Source organism: Callorhinchus milii, unplaced genomic scaffold, assembly GCF_018977255.1.
Source record: "Callorhinchus milii isolate IMCB2004 unplaced genomic scaffold, IMCB_Cmil_1.0 Scaffold8, whole genome shotgun sequence".
Lineage (NCBI taxonomy): Eukaryota > Metazoa > Chordata > Chondrichthyes > Chimaeriformes > Callorhinchidae > Callorhinchus > Callorhinchus milii.
The window spans coordinates 6,162,081-6,181,592 of NW_024704749.1; the positions used below are offsets into that span (position 1 = coordinate 6,162,081).

Genomic DNA, 19,512 nt, shown 5'->3' on the forward strand with positions numbered 1-19,512 from the left:
GTTAATCAAATGCTTATTATATTACCTGTCTAATATTGGTGATTGTAGACATATTTACATTTTGGAAATAATTGCAAATGATTTTTGATAACCAAACATGAGGAGTGAGACTGAAAGCATAAAAAGCAGCTAATTGTCTTAACATTAATGTTTGATTTTTGTTTTTTTTTGTCTACGATCAGGTCCAATAGCGGAGATTCACTTCCCCATAGACAGTCTAACCAAGAGGCCAAAGGGCTTTGCCTTTGTCACCTATATGATTCCAGAACATGCTGTTAAAGCCTTGGCAGAAATAGATGGTGAAGTGTTTCAGGTAAAGTTGCAATAATTCTTGTAGTTTTGAAAGAGAGAAAAACTTATTTTGTAGAAAATGAAATTGTATTTTAAGAGCAGCTGCAGAACTTCAGGGGTTGAAAGGATGTTACTTGAATGCAGTACTCATTTGTATATGTAACTAATCTAAATTGCCAGAGGGTGGCAGACAGTGGCTACTCCAGTGCTAACCTTCTGAGAATTGTAGTGCATTCATGGAAAATGATTGTTATGCATTTATTTAAAAGGTTATTTTAAGAATAATCTAAACTAAGGAATAATAATCCGTCCAAAACAAAAAACAATAATAAATTGGTCACTTCAAACCTGTTTGTGGGACACTGCTGTGCGCAATTGACTGCCGCATTTCGCCTACAAATATACGGTCAATTCACTTTACAGCATATTCTGTGAAGTATTTCGAGACATCTAGAAGATGTGAAAAGCGTTATATCTAATGCAAGGATTATTATTACTTTGTTTTTTTACATTTACTCTGTAATAAACATTTAATTTTGATAACCCAAATTCATTGCTGTGGTTGTCATATGATAGACTTCATGATTCATACTACTTACATATTGATTCATTCCAACCTGAAAATCTAAAATTGATTTCCTATCTCTGTGACCTGCTAACACCATATCGACCTGTCCGCTCCCTGCTCAGCAGGCTCCGACATGCTCCACTTCGCCTGCTCGGCCCGCCCCACCATCGGTGGTCAGGCCTTCAGCCTTTCTTCCCCCACCCTTTCTGTCCCACCCTTTGGAACTCCATTCCACAATCCCTTCACCTTGCTCCAGCCCTTGCCTCCTTCAAGGCACTTCTCAAGACCCTCCTCTTTGACCGTGCCTTCGGTCACCCTCTTACTACTAACCTCCCTGCCCTGATCCCAACATCACTTTAGAGGAGAGTGAGCTTGCAAACATTATGTAAAGTTAATATAGAAATAATGAATTAATCTTAAAATAGATTGGACTTGTCACAGAGAAATTCTCTTTTAGGGCAGAATGCTGCACATTTTACCATCTACTGTGAAAAGGGAAAAGATTGAAAATGATAAAGATACACCGGGTTCCTCCTCTTACAAGAGAAACAAAGAAGCTAAAGACAAGGCCAACAGCAACAGGTTAAGTTTATGCATTGTAATGATAATTGTCAAAATTAATGTCAACTCAAAAGTATTATTAAATGTTAAGTTTATTCCTTAGCATACAAAAATTATGTTTCAAACACTCGTTGCACCATTCCCCCCCTTTCTCATTTGCTGTTGCTGTGCTATTCACCAATCAGTTAATAATTATAAATGGTACCAATGCTTTTCTGTAATAGCATTGTCTAATAGAAATTTCACTTTCGTGTTTGACAATCGCCATGCATGCGTTTTTCCATGCATGGGTGCCTTTTTTGCAGACTGCATGCTATATTTTGCCAGAGATTGACACTTCTAATTTTGTCTTTTGGCACTTTTCATATGTTCTAGTGGGATTGTACAGTTCAACAACTAAAAATCACTAATCAACTGGAATTCTGCTATATATATGTATAGATTTTAAACTGGTGCTAAAAGTTAATTTCATGGCATTTTTGTTAAGACTGCTGTACCATGTCAAATACTGTTGATCTGTAAAGTGGAACATGGATCAGAATAACCAACAGCTAATATAGTGTTGCAGCAGTGGGTTTGGTAATATTGCAAAATTAAACAGCTTCACTCTATATTCATGTTTAAATATTAGTCTTTTGATGCTGATTTTAACATCACAGCGGTTGGTCTGTTGATCTGTTACAACTTCTACATGTCAGTAAGGATTCATGTCAGTTACAACCTGATTCTTGCTCTGTTCCAAATTATTGATAAATGAGGTGGGAGGTGAGCCTAATAAAATATTGCTGTGGTCTGGTATTGTGCTTTTCGGGGGAAAAAGAGATCTATAATATGGATGTGTGAAGGTTCAATTTTGGTTCTAGTCAAGTATTTATTATTTTATTAATTTATTATTATAATTACTAATTCCATAGACTAGTTTTCTGAACAAATAATTTTAAGTAATGGTTCCTTGTTGATTACTTGAAGTAGAAAATGCGAGCCTTTGAATGTATGCACTGAACATCTAAATTAAGGAAAGTTCTGTAGTTAATGTGAAGTTTGTATTAAAATGTAGATCATAACCTTCTACTTAAGCCATAAATAGTGACTTTCCAGTTGAATAAACATTTGGGCGTTTAGCAATTGCAAAGCTCCTTTTTAATTCATTTTTTCTCTACATTTTTAATCTGTAGTAATGTAAAGTAACGGGAAACTAATATGTTTAATGGAGTTATAATTTATATTCTGTATATGTTCCTTTTGTATTTTTCAGCTCACACAACTGGAACACACTATTCATGGGGACGAATGCTGTAGCTGATGTCATAGCAGCAAAATATAACGCCACAAAGAGCGAAGTGCTAGATCATGTGAGTTTTCTATTTGAATAGTACAGATAGTTTGAAATCGCAGTACACGTGGTTTATATTAACATGATATTAAACAATAAAATCGTTCACTAAAAATTGTCACAAACTGGGAATTTGAGGATTTGCATGGGTCATTATTTCTTAGTCTAAACTGTTTCTCTCTTGGATAAAAAATACTGTGCTTCTGTTGCCTGGTCTATTTCTTTGCATTCTAAAGAAAACATTTAATACCTGCTTCTTTTGTTATACTGTACTGTAATTGAATAATAATTCCTCAGTTTTTTTATCGGTTAATGCTTTCTTGACGTGGATTTTAGGATTCACTGGCAGAAGACCAATAGAATTGTAAATAAACGATAAACCATTTTTATCATATTACTTGCATTTTATTTTTGGTAATATTTACCACATAACTAAGTCAGCATTGACTTCTGAAGGTTCTGGTTGTGAAGCTTACTTTCCAGTCACTAAGTTGGTGTGATTCCTAATCCCTTAGCCCACCATTTGCAATTAAACTTAATTTTTCTGCTGGATACAATTCCTATACTCGTTTGTCTAGCCATGCAGCTTCCGGCTAGTGCCAATGAAATCTTTTCACTGAACTAATTGAAGAAACAAGTAGATTCTGTAACTGGAGACGGTAAGGTTGATATTCTGAAAGGATAAGATTAAATGGTCCGAAGAGACTCCCTCTGCACCGCTCTTGTGAATGTACCATAACTAATCTGGTCTAATTAGATCTATTGAGGGGATGTGCTCTCCACTTTTACTGTGGAACTAGTTTGAGATTTTTATAGAATCAATTCTACCACTATTTTAATCAATAATATGCACTTTTTCAGTGGTGTGCTGTTTTGGAATCCAATAGGTTATTTCAACATTAGTTCAGGTGATGAGCCACACCACGTATTGCTGTATTTTAAATTTTCCAGTCATTAGAAGGAATGACTGAAGTTTCCGGATCGTTGCCTTTACCATTTAGCATATTTAATGCAATATGTAAGACAGTTACAATGTCTAACCACTCTACTAATAAGGTAGTCCGGCTAATCTTGGAGGAGAAGCAAAATTTGCCTTGCACATTTTAGCCGCCTGAAACTAATTTTCCTTTCAGTGTCTTAAATTCCATGTCACCCTGCTGATTTATTAATGTGCCACACAGAATTATATGAGGATCTCAAAATCCAAGTACTGCATACCTCCTAATATTGAATTATGGAAAACTCCTTCATTCACAATTTATAAACCTTTTAATCTGTCAACAAGCTGGGTGATCTACGCATGCCTGCAAACTTGCTATCCAAATTTTCCAATTCTTTATATCATTTGTATATACGAGATGGTTGACTTGAGATATTGGTGACTTAAATATGACTTCATTCAATGTCAAACTGTTGTTACCAAATTTAATTTGTAAAGATCATTGTTCGCATTGAAGATTATTTTTAAGGTGATTTTGCACAGCACATTGTAAACTGTTGAGTGTCACTAGCGTGTGCAGTGAGCAACTGAAGCTCAACAGCAACAACTATGCATTGAATTTATTTGAATCTAATTTAATTCTTGTTCTATATGCAGAACATTGTTACACTGAGAGACATTCTGGCACACGCTGGGAATACCTTCTTGAATGTTACGTTGTTCATTCCAAAAAAAGGGTAAAGATTGTGTCGGTCAGGATGTAGCATAAAAAGCTATTGTGGGAATTCAATTGTCATTTACTTAAATGGGATAGTGTTATTAAATAAAAAGTTGCTCAGCACATTAAAACTGTTGATCATGAAAATTATTATAGTTTGGTTTCTCAAAAAAAGCCCACAACATTATGTGTGGCTAAAGTTCTGTGTGTTGCTATTCCTTTTGCTTTATCTGAAAATGATCTCTGCTGCATTTTGTCAATTATCTTGATTCAAGGGCCAAACAAAAATTATTTGTTGCAATATTATGAAAAACTGGGGCGAAAAAAGCTTTTATCCTTCCGAAGGAGACTGGAGCTTCTCTGGGACTCCTAAACAGTTTAAAGACAAAACTAAAGTGATTGCTGGCTGATTTGGCTATATTATTAGAATATCCATTTAACAAACTGTTTGACCCACAAAATATACAGTCAGTTCACTTTACAGTATATTCTGTGAAGCGTCTTGAGAAGTCTCAAAGACGTAATAAGGCGTTCTATCAAATGCAAGGATTATTATGAAAAGCTCTTACTCTCAGTAGAAAACAATTGTGGAGATCCCAATTTGATGGAGAGGCAGTCATTATAAATACAGAAGAGCTACTATTCAGTTACGTGTTGAACAATTTAGCTAGGGACCCCATGCTGTTTACAGAAAACCTTATGATCTGGTAGCCTGAGAGGCTTTTTTAGATATGAAATGCAGGATTTTTTTTAGAAAAAGGCAATTTCTTTAATCCTCTTTGCATATAATTTGGATTTGACTATTGTTTTTTAAATTAGTTCATTAGTTTCTTCCCTTTTTGTGGTCACTATGCATTATCCTTGGCCTAGAGGACAGGCAGTCAGTGCTGATCTGTGACTAGCCACTGAGGGGTGTGCAAGAACTCCGAAGGATGCTTATCCTATGCCTAGGGAAGTGACTGGCTTCTCCACCGCCAGCAATAAATTGTCTTCTGAACAACGCAAAAATGCTTCAATTAAACCTTTCCTGGCTAGTGTGATTTTTAGATTCCTTTTAAATAAATCTGCTGGGAGCTGTCCATGAACACTAAATATGAACAGTCAAATCAAGATATGCAAATACTTAGTAATAAACCTTTTCCACTGTCATTTTTAATTAAAAAAAGTTATTTTTTTAGGCGGATAATTACAAATGACTACATTACAATGGTGACCTAATAAGTTGTGAAGAGTTCAAACATAGCAATTTGCTTTTATTTTCTTTGACCACAGTAAAACTATTTTCCGAGCTGTGTTTGCAAAGTAGTAATGGTTACATAAAGATTATAGGGAGAAATCAACGTAATTTCTTCTGCATAGAGAATTGATTTTTATGAAAATTCACTTATGTGTAGAACACTTCAGAACACCAACTGTACACGTATGATACACATTAAAGTCTGAGCTCATTGACTACAAACCTATAAAATGGTGTCTGGTACTATGATACCTACTATTTTTGCATCAAATACATGTAAGATGGTTTTAATTTTGATTGATTCTGTACTTTATTTCTCGATTGAGTGCCTGCAGGAGGATAGAGAAGCAGGTTTTTAAGGGTGATGTAATTTATTTGTATTGTTCTTGTGTGATGTCTGATATACAGGTTTGAATAAACCCAGAATTCTGCATCGCCATGGATCAACAAGTAGAGGAAATTACTTTTTAGAAAGTTATACCCTATTGTAATCCTTTGCAAAACCTGGTTTATTACAAAAAATGAACAACAAATCATTTTTCATTTGTTGTAATATGTATCTAGTTTAATTTTTTGGAAAATGCTAAATTATCAATCGGTTGTTAAATGTTGTATTGATCATTAAATTGAACTGTTTATATCCAGTTAAACATTAATTATTTTACTTAAACTTCCTTGAACGCTTTTGGTATGTTCCAATAAACACTTGAATTGGATAACTTGGGAGTAATTTAAAATTTAGTAATTTATTTAGATGACACCATTTTATGGTTAATAACTGCCATCTGAACCACTTGATTAGATTACAGCCTTGAAATCACTTCTTGATTATTGTATGATTCATATATAGTATTCATTTTACATTGTCGGTCTAAATTAAGCTTGGGTGAAATGAGTAGAAATAAATTGTAAAATCGTCCGATATTTCAATTCCTACCTTGGCTAGACCTCTTTCCTTTGTAGGAAAAGGTTTTGAACAGATTTACAGAGGCATTTTCATGCCTATAAATTCCACTGTTTTGCTTTTCAGGAAGGAAAAGGCAGCCTTGCAGTTCGCATGGCTCTGGGTGAAACACAGATTGTGCAAGAGACTAGACTGTTCTTAATTGATAACGGAGTTAGCTTGGACTCCTTCAGTCAGGTAAGACAATCCAAATAAATACAGCTGACACTTCAGACAAGTGTTAATAACTATGTTGATTAATGCATTAAGTAGAAACATTAATGTATTTTTTGCTCTGTTGCTGAAGCATGCAGTAATTAATCTCTTGTCCAGCAGCCTGAACATGTTTTCTATCAAGTACAGTTGTTGGAAAAAGAGTAAAAAAAAATGTGGTTCTTCAATTGACTATTTAACAACAATTCTCTATTTTATCCAAAATAATCCATTTTGTTGACTACTGGGTGTAATTCATAAACCCAAAGACTGAGCTCACTTTTCAAAAGCTGAACTTGCTCTATTGGTGCAAAGTGAAAATAAGGTGTTTCAATATGTTGCTTTTTCTGCTCTCTGAAAGTAACTGGAGAAAAGAATAAATACTAGAAATTAAATCTTTTTTGAGGAAAGTGCAAACGTTGAGTTTTCAATTATTCTACCCGTGTATTACATCTAACTCCACTGCCTAGTTCATTTGATGAGAATATTGAGTATTGACCGGTTTGAATTTGGCCTTTAAGAAAGTTTGCGCATCATCCACATGTAGCTTCTGGATATGACTAGTGTGTGTGTGTGATTTTTTTATATATAACTTGTAAAGTGGGTGAAAAGCAAGGGTGGGGTATGTTGGAGTTTCAGCATGTTCTGTTTGCAGCTGGTGAAGATCAAAGCAAAAGCTACAATATTTGTTAGTGATTAAAATACAGCAAGGCGTTTCGTGTTTTGAAGTATGCAGCATTGTCTACTTTGGATCTATTTGTTTTAATATTTTCTGCTTGTGAATTATAGGCTGCTGGGCAGAGAAGTAAAAGTGTGATCCTTGTAAAGAATATCCCTGCGGGAACCAAAGTGCAGGAACTGGAGAAGCTCTTTGCCCAATATGGAGATCTTGGGCGGGTTTTGCTTCCAGGAGCTGGCGTAACTGCTATTGTGGAATTCTTAGAACCTACAGAGGCCAAACGAGCATTCACTAAGCTTGCTTATTCCAAGGTATGTCCTGCATGAATACCATTAGTATGGGATAAACAACCACCTTTGTTTTTGACTAAAGGTTTATTGATACAACACAATCTTTCAGGTTCCGGCCACCACTTTATGGTTGCAATTCTAATGTAATCTGTCGTGAGCTTCAGTACAAGTGTACAGCAGTAAATTTGAAAGCCTCATTTTCAGTTTAGACAGTCAAGTTTGCTGTGATGTCGGAACTGAGAATGGTGGGCAAGAACAGTGCAGTGTTCTCCGTAGTGTGAATGAAGGTCAAGGTGTTCCTGTTTATTTTATACTGACCTATTTATCCAGAATTCAGTGGTTAGTAATTATCACGTTTTAACATCTTGTATTCAGCCACCGTCATCTTCTCACAAAGTTGCTATTAGTTTCAATAAAAAAATTAAAGATGGTGACAGTAGCATGAAGGAGCAGAGCAATGACAAATTCTCCAGAACCAGTGTTTAAATTGAATTAAAAATGGAGTGTTCGGGTGATGTGTAACATAATTAGAAAATGTACTAAATGACCTAGCGAGATAAGTAAACTTTCTAGATGACAAAATCAAAAAAGGAATAGAAAGCGTCAAATCACTGAAAATAGAGCTTGAAAATGTCTCAATAAGATTATAATATGTCCAGTGTTCACTTTCAGATTCTGCATGTATTTACTGCTGAATATTTTCTTTTATTCAGCTGAATACAGCAAGAACAACAACTTGCATTTATATAGCGCCCCTCACACTGGATAGCATCCCAGACCCATATCAACAGTGGCAAAGCACAACGCTGAGCTAGGGGAAGGGGGGAGGTCATGGTCAAAAAGGAAGGTCTTCAGGCACGACCTGAAGTTGGGTAAGAAGAGGGCAAGGCAGAGGGATAGAGGAAGAGTGTTCCAGAATTTTGGGGCGTTGTGGCAATTTAATTCAGTAATTAAATCATGAGATGTTAGGAACCACCCCAAACAAATCTCTGCTTTTTACCCTCAGTTTCAGCATGTTCCACTGTATCTAGAATGGGCCCCTATGAATGTGTTCTCCACTTCACCACCAATACAAAAAAAGAAGGAAGAATCAAAAACAAACAATGAAGGTAAATATTTCCTGGAAACATACACTGTATGTACTTCAAATGCATTTGGTTTGATTTAATTTGACCGCTTAAGACTGGGTTAAGACATTATGCACTGTTCCTGTCAGATCATTCAAATTCTTTTGATAATTATTTTTAAACTTTTGCAAAACGGGGATTATCTATGTTGTCTCATGTTAAAATGACAGATGTGACAACTTGCATGGAGCAACTGAAAGCATCCTATTAAAATAGGACTGCTACTATTTCTTTTCTAAAAAAGGAAGTGCTTGGGAATGACCAACCGAGACATCCGACGTTTACTCTGGAGTCACTAGTTTGAGGTAGAACTGTTGCAGCATTTATGAGAGCAGCCCTATGTCAAGACATTGATTGTGACCTTCAACATATGTATTTAGCTCTTAACCAGATTTCATCTCTGTAGGTGACGTATTGTTTCCATGCCACTTATTCATATGCACGTATACAAAAGGCCTTTTGATTGCACATCTCAATACAAGTGTATGTATGAAAACTAATTTTATAGCACACCCAGTGCTGTGAGTTAACTGTTTGACAAAACATAGACTTGCATTGCTTTCCAACACCTTTGAAGATGAGGTAAAAGATTCAACAGAAATTGAAATTACTAATCTCTTTTGGGATATTTATGCTAGATTTTCCTTGTATTACACAAAATGACTTAAAAATGGGCATGGGTAGCAAAAACGAAAACTATAAACTAAGTTTCTGTTCAGTAATGTTCTGGCTGATTGATGTGTGTATTGAGGATGTGTTCTGAAACTAAGTAATATGGAGGAAAAAGTTAATTCCCCAAGAGGCAACGTGGTTTGGGTAAAATGGAGAAACCGCTGGGTTATATGTATTTTGTAGGCAAACCTATTTGGTTTGTGAAGTTCTCACTTTAATAAGTTTACATGTTTACAATTTCTATAAAATGAGTTTGAAAATTCAGTTATTGATCTTTGTGACTAAAATTTTTAATGTCATAATGATCAAATCTGTCTCTAAACTTTCTCCAAAGGGAATTTGTAAGAAACTATTTATTTTTCCATAAAGAGATTTGCCTGGCAGGGCTCCTCCAATTTAAAATAAATATTTTTAAAACATTTTTTATATAACCCCCCCACTGTTTATTTACATTCTTTGCGACCAACAAAATAGTTAAGGTTAAATGATCATCTTAAGGTAACTATGTGATACATATTGTACTACACTTTTGCTTACGTTGTACTTTACGATGTTAAACACTGAGGCAGCTATATACTTTCAGAGACATCTGAAATCAAAATGTTGATCTTGAGTGGTCATTAAATGCATCCTCCACCTTCTAGGACACTACAAGTGTACTTTTTTTTCCTGTTCTACTTCACAAATAGCATTTGTTTCCTGCTCTACATTGTATGCTGAAGTCTTTTTCTGTGGACCTGCTTATCCTTCGCCCCATGTGATCCTACAGAAGCTGAACAAAGGTTCAGGCTTAAAATTGGGCTAAAGAGTCATAACTTCTTGTTATAGATTAGTTTTCTTGGTTGGTAGTGCAATCCCCATTTTTGTTCTGAAGAAATTAAGTGTGTTGAAACACTTTGCTAAAGTTTTTATGTTCAAGAACTACCTGCTTTTTGGGAAGGTTGTAATCCACAGTGTGCCAATGCACCTTACTCCTACATAGACTACACTGGCAAATGGCCTGGCAAATATTCAGGAGAATATTAACATTTCAAGAGTCTATTAGACAACACAATCTTTAAGTAGCTGCTGTGGAAAGCTTTCAGAGAGCTAGATTTATTTAAATAATGTGATACAGTCCTTTTTAAAGTAACTGGCGCGGAACAATAATTAAGTTTATTGGAGTCGCCTTATCTTTTTCCACATACTGTTAATAGATTGAAACTACTGATCAGAAAAAGAATAAAATGATTTAATGAACAAAATCCATTCCTAACGAAACTAACTAAAGAGCAGCTGTGATAATGTGTGACCTTCGAGACCCCTATAAATGGCTTATAGCCTTTTGTCCTAAGCAAATACTGTGAATTAATAATTGTTTTGTGGCTGCATAGGTTGCTATGATCCCATTTCAGAACATTCAGCATTAGTCAGTACAGAATATAATTTTTCTGATATTATGATGAGAATTTAATACTCTAAAGGAGTGAAGCATTACATTCCTTATCAATTTCTCTTGAGATCTTTCCAGCAGAGATCATGCTGAAATGTATATCTTTGTGTTTTGCTTAAGGAATATTTATGACCAATCCCATAATCTTGCCCTGCAGTTTCTTCCAATCATTAATCTTCATTTTAATCCAGGTTTTAATTTTGCTTCCAGTGTTTTCTTATCTAAGTGATATTTTCAGTTGTGCATTTGAAAAACCTGATGTGTTGCAGGTTTATTGCCCAACTATAAATGCGTGTTTTTATGAAATATCCCACATAACTTTTGTAATCAAATTTTAAGGCCCCAAAATTGGGGGGTAAAAAAGAAAATAATGCATTTCAAAAGGATTGTTTCAGTCATCTGAGAGAATAATGTGAAACAAAAAACACGGTGTCTGTTGTCCAACATGACCCAATTCTTACTGTATAAGCAGTACATATCACTGCATTATATTAGTGACAGGCTAATACTAGTCCCAATGCTCTCTTCTTTCTTGTTCAAGGACATGACTCATTTTGAACTTTCATGGTTTTTTTTCATACATATACGAGGCTGCAATAGTGGCCTTTGGGGGAGGTGAGCCTTGAGCTTTGAGACTGAAAGCAGCAATGCCAATCTGGCTACTAGTCACTAGGGAGCTATTATCTTACTGTGCCGAGACCCAGGCCCTGTGATAATGAACTTCAGGGGAATGCTTAGCGAAGGCTGCAGTTCACTGATAATAGCTTTTGTTGTGCAAGATGTGCTTTGCATGCAGAAAACCACAGAATTTTGTAGCTCAAGAATAATGTAACTGCTTTTTGCTTTGCGTGACTGCATTTTATCGTGCAAGCCACAGATGGAGGTGCATTTAAATCTTTTTGCTGATGGATTAACTGTCAATGATTTATTAATTTCCCCTGAGTTAACAGAACCCTTACTTACTGAATTTAAACAGACATACATACTTCAAATTTTCTTTGGTTTGAGAAAAAAAAATGAGCAAAATTAAAAGCACTCAAGTCTTTGATTGTACCTTTTCATTTGAAATTTTAACATAAGCACATCAAGTGAAAAGGTGACTGGATTTTGTGTGGTGTGTGTGTGAGTGATAGTAGAGCAGAATCGTATTTGTTTAGGGGAAATGGGACTGAATATGTTTTGCCCTTTATATAAATCTGTGTGTGCCCTGCAAGAAAGTATTTTAATTTGCATTAAAAATTATTGTATTACGACGTGCCTGACAAGGTCATACAATAAAATAGGTTATCGACCTTTGTATGGTTTTATGACTAAGGTAACGTCTCACAGGAGGAATTGATTCAGTCAAGGTCATAAACCTAAGCCAATTGTATTTGAAATATACCATCTAAAATATGTTTCCATTTTATGATTTATTAAATTGATGTGCAGTGTGAAATTGCAATGAAATGTTTATCAATTGAAAACAGTAGGAAGTATAACTGATTCTGTACAAGACTAGGTTTATTTTAGGCACAAGGCAAATTGAAGTATGCAAATTAAACAAAGTACATTGCTCATGAAATGTTATAGTTTTGTTCCTTTAAACAAGCCTCCAATTTTGGTGAGTAAACTTAAGGATCATATCTCACTGACTGATTCTGTGGTTAGTTGGGTTCCTGTTTATGATCACTGTCCAATGACCCCCAACTGTATGTACCATCACCATCAAGTGAAACTATGCTAAGCATTAATCAACACCTTTTGGAGGGAAAAACAATGTGAGAAGTGACACAATATAGCTCTGAACTCCACTTGTCCTCAAAAACGTGGATGTAAGAAGAAAATAGTGACCTGTTTGTGCACTTTTTTATTTATTCACATTAATGATTATGTAGACCTTGAAATTGTCATAGCAGGGAAGAAGTGTTAATCTATGAAATGTTTGGGGGTTGTACCAGTGCAAATGTTTCCAAGAAAAAATAGAAATTATAAAACATTACAGTATGTCGGCACATTTTAGATCCAAGAATTCCATTATTTTTAGTCGACTCTGATAGGAATTTTCTCAACAGGTTTTTGTTGGAAGTATATGTTAAACTTTTTCCCAAATATACAGTGTGTACACTCCAGGTGATATTCTAACAACACTGTAAGGACATGTCATTGATGTAAAGTTCCTCGACATTTGCATGTAGTTCATCTATAAAACAAAACAATAATAAATTGGTCATTTTCAAGACTGTTTGTCGGACACTGCTGTGCGTAATTGGCTGCCGCGTTTGCCCCACAAATATACGGTCAATTCACTTTACAGCATATTCTGTGAAGCACTTTGAGACGTCTAGAAGACGTGAAAAGCGCTATTTCAAATGCAAGGATTATTATTATTAATGGAAACGGGTAAGCATTCTTAACATTACTTGGATTCTTTTTGAGCAAAATTTGCAGAGCCCTGAACTTGATGTTGAGTGCAAATGAATACAGGTCTTGCATTGATTGAAGCATTATTTTATAATTGTACTTGACATTGGACATTCATATCACTAAGAGTGTCAAAGTCTTTTGGGTGAGGAAATTCTGCTAAGAGCAAGGATAGCGAAAATATGATGGGAAACCTGTAGCAGAAAGGACTTGGCGGAGAGAATGCAAATGGTGAAATCTGACTTTATTTCCCAACCTTAATCAACCTTTAATAGGGGACTGTCTAACCATGTTACTATCTGAACCTGAGGATGTATAGATTTGACTTTTATGATTGATATAAACACAAAGTGAACACATACAATGATAATCGTGAGATTATAGACTGAAGTGGAACAAATTGAGGTGAAGAGAGAGGTGTAGATTGACTACTATTTGCATCTTCTTCCAAAGTTGCTAATTTTATAAATTTTATGCACGTAATCTGATATTTTATACAAGATGAACCTCACTAATGTAGATATATTGCACTTGTGAAAGAATCTCATGCCTGGAATTGTTTCCTCATCATTGTAAATCTGCTATTCAAGCATCTTCTGGCAGTAATACTGAATTTGTGGTTGCTGTGCATAACTGAAGCATTAAGGATAGCCTTTTGGACAGCCGACATTCAGTATTGAATATTCATCCCAGTTACCTATTTATTTTCTCCACTGAAAAGCTAATCAACTCTTTATTTCTCTTTTTGTGGCACATTGTGTTTTTGACTGTGCTGAATATTGATCTACCAGAATCAGTAAATTTCCTGTTTGTTGGTAATTATTGACCACGTTGATTTTCACACAGTTATTGACAGGATGTCAGTGCCTTGCTCAATGTGTTGGAATTGTGTTTCATATTTATCAACTGCATTTATTTTGCTTTGATCATAAACAGATTAACTTTCAGGCTATTGTGCATTACCAATATTATGAGCACACTCTTCCTCTATTCCTCCGCCTTGCCCTCTCCTTCCCCATTTTCAGGTCGCTCCTGAAGACTTTCCTTTTCGATTGTGTATATGGTCAACCGCACCCCCCCGGCTCGGTGTCAGGCTCCACCACTGTCGAGCGCTCTGTGACTCTACCCTGTGTGAGGGGTGCTTTATAAATGCATGTTGTTTTTGTATATTTTGTAATTGATGCTCATTTAAGAATAGCAAAGGTTAATATAATAAGAATAACTTCATGTTTTATGCTTTGTAGGAGAGGAGCAAAGTGATCAAACATCAAATAAAAATGAGACCAAAGATATAAGTTCTGATGAGGAAGAAGAAACCATACCAGGATGCACCATATTTATCAAAAACCTAAACTTTTCAACAACTGAAGAAGCTCTGAGCAAGGTAAATGTTCTTGCTAGTTATGGATAGGAATGATATTGGTAATGCACATTGTGATATAAGAGCTTCCATTTTTTCATACTAAAAATTTTAGTCCTCTTAAAGTTGCTTTATTTAAGTACCGACTTTGTCCATTTAAGTCACAGATCTCTGTAATGCTGTAGAGGATAAACTATACACTGGAGCAGGCAGTAGCCATCAAGTGGACTAGACCTTATGTGGCTTGCAGCTATTTTGAGTCCAGAAGCAAGAGGGAATTTATAACTTAGGACTAAACTATAGCATCACTGACTGAAGTTGCTGACTATTAAGTAAGGCCATGTTTTTGTTAATGCCCATTGCAAATAAGTGATGCAAATGACAGGGAAAATGGGCATTAACAAAAATGTGTCCTTAGATCTACACTGATCTGTTGTGATTATTGTGATTGCTGAGCAAAGCAGCTAACTGTCAGCTAAATAACGTTTTCATCGTTACAATGTTCTGAACTTCAGAGCTTTTTATTCATATTGGATGTGTGTGTGGCCTTCGGCAAATAGCATTTAGTTTAGTTAGGATTAATACTATAATAAATCTGTTTGTAATGTTCAAATAGCCGTAATAGTATTTTCAGCCCCAGTGTGTGAGCTAAAAATGTACAGAAGCGCTTTGCCCAAGGAGATAGCATGCTTCCTTGACTTACAGATATTCTTTGAGTGTTAGCATGTTCTAAATAACTAGTGCCATGTATTATAGTGAGTAATTTGAGTATGCTAAAGGAGATTTGTTCTTGCAGCAGAGACCCAACAACCCAGAAGTGGGTCTGGCAGCTTTTTTATTTTGTGGTACCTTTATAACATTGGGTCCGGTTTTATGGTTCCCAAACTCCCACATTATAATGGGATTGAAAGTTTGGAATTTCTTCTACTTGGAAATCACGAAAGCAAACATTTGACCATGCAGTGGTAAGCACTATGAATACCACCCTATTTTCTTCCCAGCACATACCAAGTATAACTGGCATCCTCTAATCACCTTAGAAGGGGCAAAGTAGAGGGAAAGGGGTTTTAACGTAGAAGTTAATTATTTAAGCAAAAAGTATTTTATAATTGTAATCAACGCAATTTTGAAGTACTCCCTGTAGAAAAGGGTGCAAATCTTTTGATGTTAAAGGCAGTTATGGTTCACTCACATTTTTAAGAAAATTTCACTGATAAGTGAAACTAAGGATGCGGCACAATAAAGCTTAAATAGTTTGAATCCTCAAGACATTATCCCTCATTCTCACTGCCCTGCCTGGTGTCTGACTGAATGTTCTGCATTTGACCGGATTAGCTACAAACCTACTAAATCAACTTGACAAGCTTTGTTTAATTCAGTGAGTATTTCTAGATTTAATTCCCTCTGTGGGTTTTTTCCCCCCCCTTTTTTGCTTTGCCTCCTTTTGTTCTTATTTCTGATTATTCAGCATGGCATCTGAAGTGTTATCTAAATCTTTTACAAACAAATAATATTTGAAAGGTATTTCAAATATTATACGCGCCATGACCAGCACTGCCTACCACCACCTCCGCAACGTGCCAGACTCCGCCACTGCCTCACTCCTCAGGCTGCTGAAACCCTCACCCACGCATTCGTCACATCAAGGCTCAATTATGGAAACTCCCTCCTCATCGGTTTTCCCAACTCTTCTCTTCACAAGCTGCAGATCATCCAAAACTCTGCAGCTAGTGAACTCTCGCACACCAGGCTCCGTGACCCCATTACTCCCATCCTCGCCCGACTCCACTGGCTCCCCATCTCTCAGAGAATCGAATTCAAGATCCTCATCCTCACTTTCAAGGCCATCCATGGCCTTATCCCCGCCTACCTCTCTGACCTAACTCCCTACCAACCTGCCCGCTCTCCTCCATTCAGCCTGTTCCATGTCTCCCGCCCGACCCGCCCTACTATCAGTGGCCGGGCTTTCAGCCTCTTAGCCCCCACACTCTGGAACTCCATTCCACAGTCCCTTCACCTCACTTCCTCCCTTGCCTCCTTCAAAGCCGGTCTCAAGACCCTCCTCTTCAATTGTGGCTTCTATCGCCCTCCCACATCTCTACCTTCCCTCACGCCTTCCCCATGCTCGGGTCCTGGCCCCTGACTGTCCAGCGCCTTGGGACGTCCTCCTGACATGAAAGGCGCTCTATAAATGCAATTTTTTTGTTGTTGTTTCACTCTGTTGTAAGTTTCAGCCCTAGTATTATGGAGTCAATTCACTGCATTTGTTTTTTTTAATGAATTTGAGCATTTAGTTCATAATTAGCATAGGTTCAAGAGAGAACTGTGAAGCACTGAAGAGTTGCTAAATTTGGCAATATTTTTTATGGGAGAAAAATGTACGATCTATAACAATTTGTGATTGTACAAACTATCTGCTGACTGTTAGCCAGAACCGTCCTTTGCTAAACTTGTGGAAGTCAGGCTAACAACTGGACACAGGGGTTTTACCAAGGGATCCAGTTCAGTCGCACTTTAGGTACTTACAGGTCTTGTAGCTGTATGGTGTAGATAACCCATTTTGTTAGTGCTATCAAATGTATGATGTGCTGTCATTCGCTGCACTATTTAAGAGGAATAATGGCAACATTTAAAGAGAACACTCCTTTGACTCAGTATTTATGACATTTGTAGGGAACACTTTTGTCTGTTTTATTGACTTGATTATTCAGTCTTTGCAACATTATTTGCATCCTATGATACTTTGGTGAACAAAACTACTGTTTTGATTTGAATCCAGTTCAGATTAACGAAACAAAAATCTCTGTGGACCAACTGACTGTAGGCGCTTTTGAAGTTGAAGTGTATTGTTGCAACTGTTGACCTCTCTTAATCCATTGAAACCCCAGCAGAGCCATTTGTCACCTTGGAGTACAAAAACTTCTATCCAAAAGATTGAAGAAAATATATCACTTGCTGCTTGACCATAAGAACTCTCCTAAATTGTTTTTGGTTTCCCAAAATGTCTGATTAAAGTGTAAGTTTTATGTCTTGTGTAGATGTTTCAACAGTGTGGACCATTGAAAAGCTGCATTATTTCAAAGAAGAAGGACAAGACGGGTAAACTGTTTTTGTGCATTTAACTTTTTACATTAAAGAGATAAACCTGATCTCAAGAGTTTCACACAAAATAGTCTGATTTGCATAGCCTATCATTTGTAATGGTGGCTGAATGGCTTTCTTTTGTGCTAAAAAATATTCTATTGTTTCAAGAATTGGTTATGACCCATTTAGTGAAATCAAGGGTACTTAATACCAAATTTACTAGAATGCTATTTTTAATCTATTGAGTGGCAATACAGTACAATACAAATTTACAGTTATAAAGGGCCTTTCGTGTCAAGAGCATGTCCCAGGGCACTGGGATGGAGATAACTCAAAGGTTAAAAAGACAGATATAGAATCATAGATTTTACAGCAGAGAAGGAGGCCATTGGGCCTATCGTGCCTGTGCCGGCTCTTTGAAAGAGCTATCATCAACTACAACAACAACAACAAGATTCCATTTATAAAGCGCCTTTCACGTCAGGAGGACGTCCCAAGGCGCTGCACAGTTGGGTCATGACCTGAGCAGGGGGGAAATGGTCAGGGTGAGGGGAGGGGAGGGAGCGAGGAGGGGGGAAATGGTCAGGGTGAGGGAGGGATGGGAGGGAGCGAGCGAGAAGGGGGAAGAGAGTCGAGAGGGGAGCTGAAGGCTCGGTCAAAGAGAAACTAGTCCCACTTCTCCACTCTTACCGCATATGTTTTGAAAGTATTTCTAGTTTGCAATAAAAAGTTACTTAATATGAACCGTTAGGTATGGGTATTTTCCTCTATCTGGTAGCAGGAGAAGAAGAGGGTTGCATTGTGAACTTGTCGGGCAGACCTCAGTATTACTTCATCTTACGCTGGATGTTACGAGTGACAAACAGCTATGATACTGAAACTCGTGAGTTCTGGTCGGGAATAATGTCTAACCTTTAGAGTTATCTTGTGCTGATTTTGTATTTCTGATTCATTGTGCTCTCTAGGTTCTCTTTTATCAATGGGCTATGGTTTTGTAGAATATAAGAAGCCAGATTGTGCTGAGAAAGCATTAAAGCGATTGCAGGTAACCAAGCAAATATTGTATTGGTGGAACAATATTTGTCATTTTCATTATTTGATGTACTGAATGTAACTGAAATCCTTTAGGTTCTATAGACAGTTTTTTTTTAAAAAAGTATACCTGTAACAAAAGTTGTGCTTCAAAATGTTATCATTCATTGTAATGAAAGTTTGCTATGTCTAACTCTTATTGTAAATACGAGAGTTGTAAACTGATATTGACAATCAAAGGTGGATTTTTTTAAAAAGAAAGAATGCAATACTTTTATTTAAAGTATACTAAAATCTTCACCATTTCCCTATAATATATTCTTTTTTTTAAATAAATAGCCCCATTACAAATCTTTAAGTTTACTTTCTTTGTGTCACACTGATCCTTATGGGATTTACCTGTATTTGTTTCCCCCTCAGCACTGCATGGTGGATGATCATCAGCTGGAGCTAAAGATATCAGACAGAGCAACAAGGTATTTGTTTTAATCCATTCGATGTTTTGGATTGCTTCTGAATTATGTCAGTTATGGCTAGTAAGTTTCCATCTAATCTTCCCAGTTCATTGACCAAAGCCTTCCCTATATGGCTTCCATTCGTGATTCTTACCAGACCCATTGAATTTATCA

The 19,512-nt window shown here is 36.4% G+C and overlaps 1 protein-coding gene across 1 annotated transcript in view; it reads left to right on the forward strand.

Annotated features, from left to right (window-relative positions):
• The window catches only part of rbm19 (RNA binding motif protein 19), a 77,623-nt gene that overhangs the window by 11,587 nt on the left and 46,524 nt on the right, over positions 1-19,512 (forward strand). The window contains exons 11-20 of the mRNA XM_007902328.2: positions 183-313; positions 1,317-1,441; positions 2,676-2,772; positions 6,679-6,789; positions 7,594-7,794; positions 8,780-8,882; positions 14,652-14,791; positions 17,806-17,866; positions 18,817-18,896; positions 19,304-19,359. Coding sequence (XP_007900519.2) covers positions 183-313; positions 1,317-1,441; positions 2,676-2,772; positions 6,679-6,789; positions 7,594-7,794; positions 8,780-8,882; positions 14,652-14,791; positions 17,806-17,866; positions 18,817-18,896; positions 19,304-19,359 — 1,105 coding nt within the window. The remainder of the gene's footprint in view (positions 1-182; positions 314-1,316; positions 1,442-2,675; positions 2,773-6,678; positions 6,790-7,593; positions 7,795-8,779; positions 8,883-14,651; positions 14,792-17,805; positions 17,867-18,816; positions 18,897-19,303; positions 19,360-19,512) is intronic.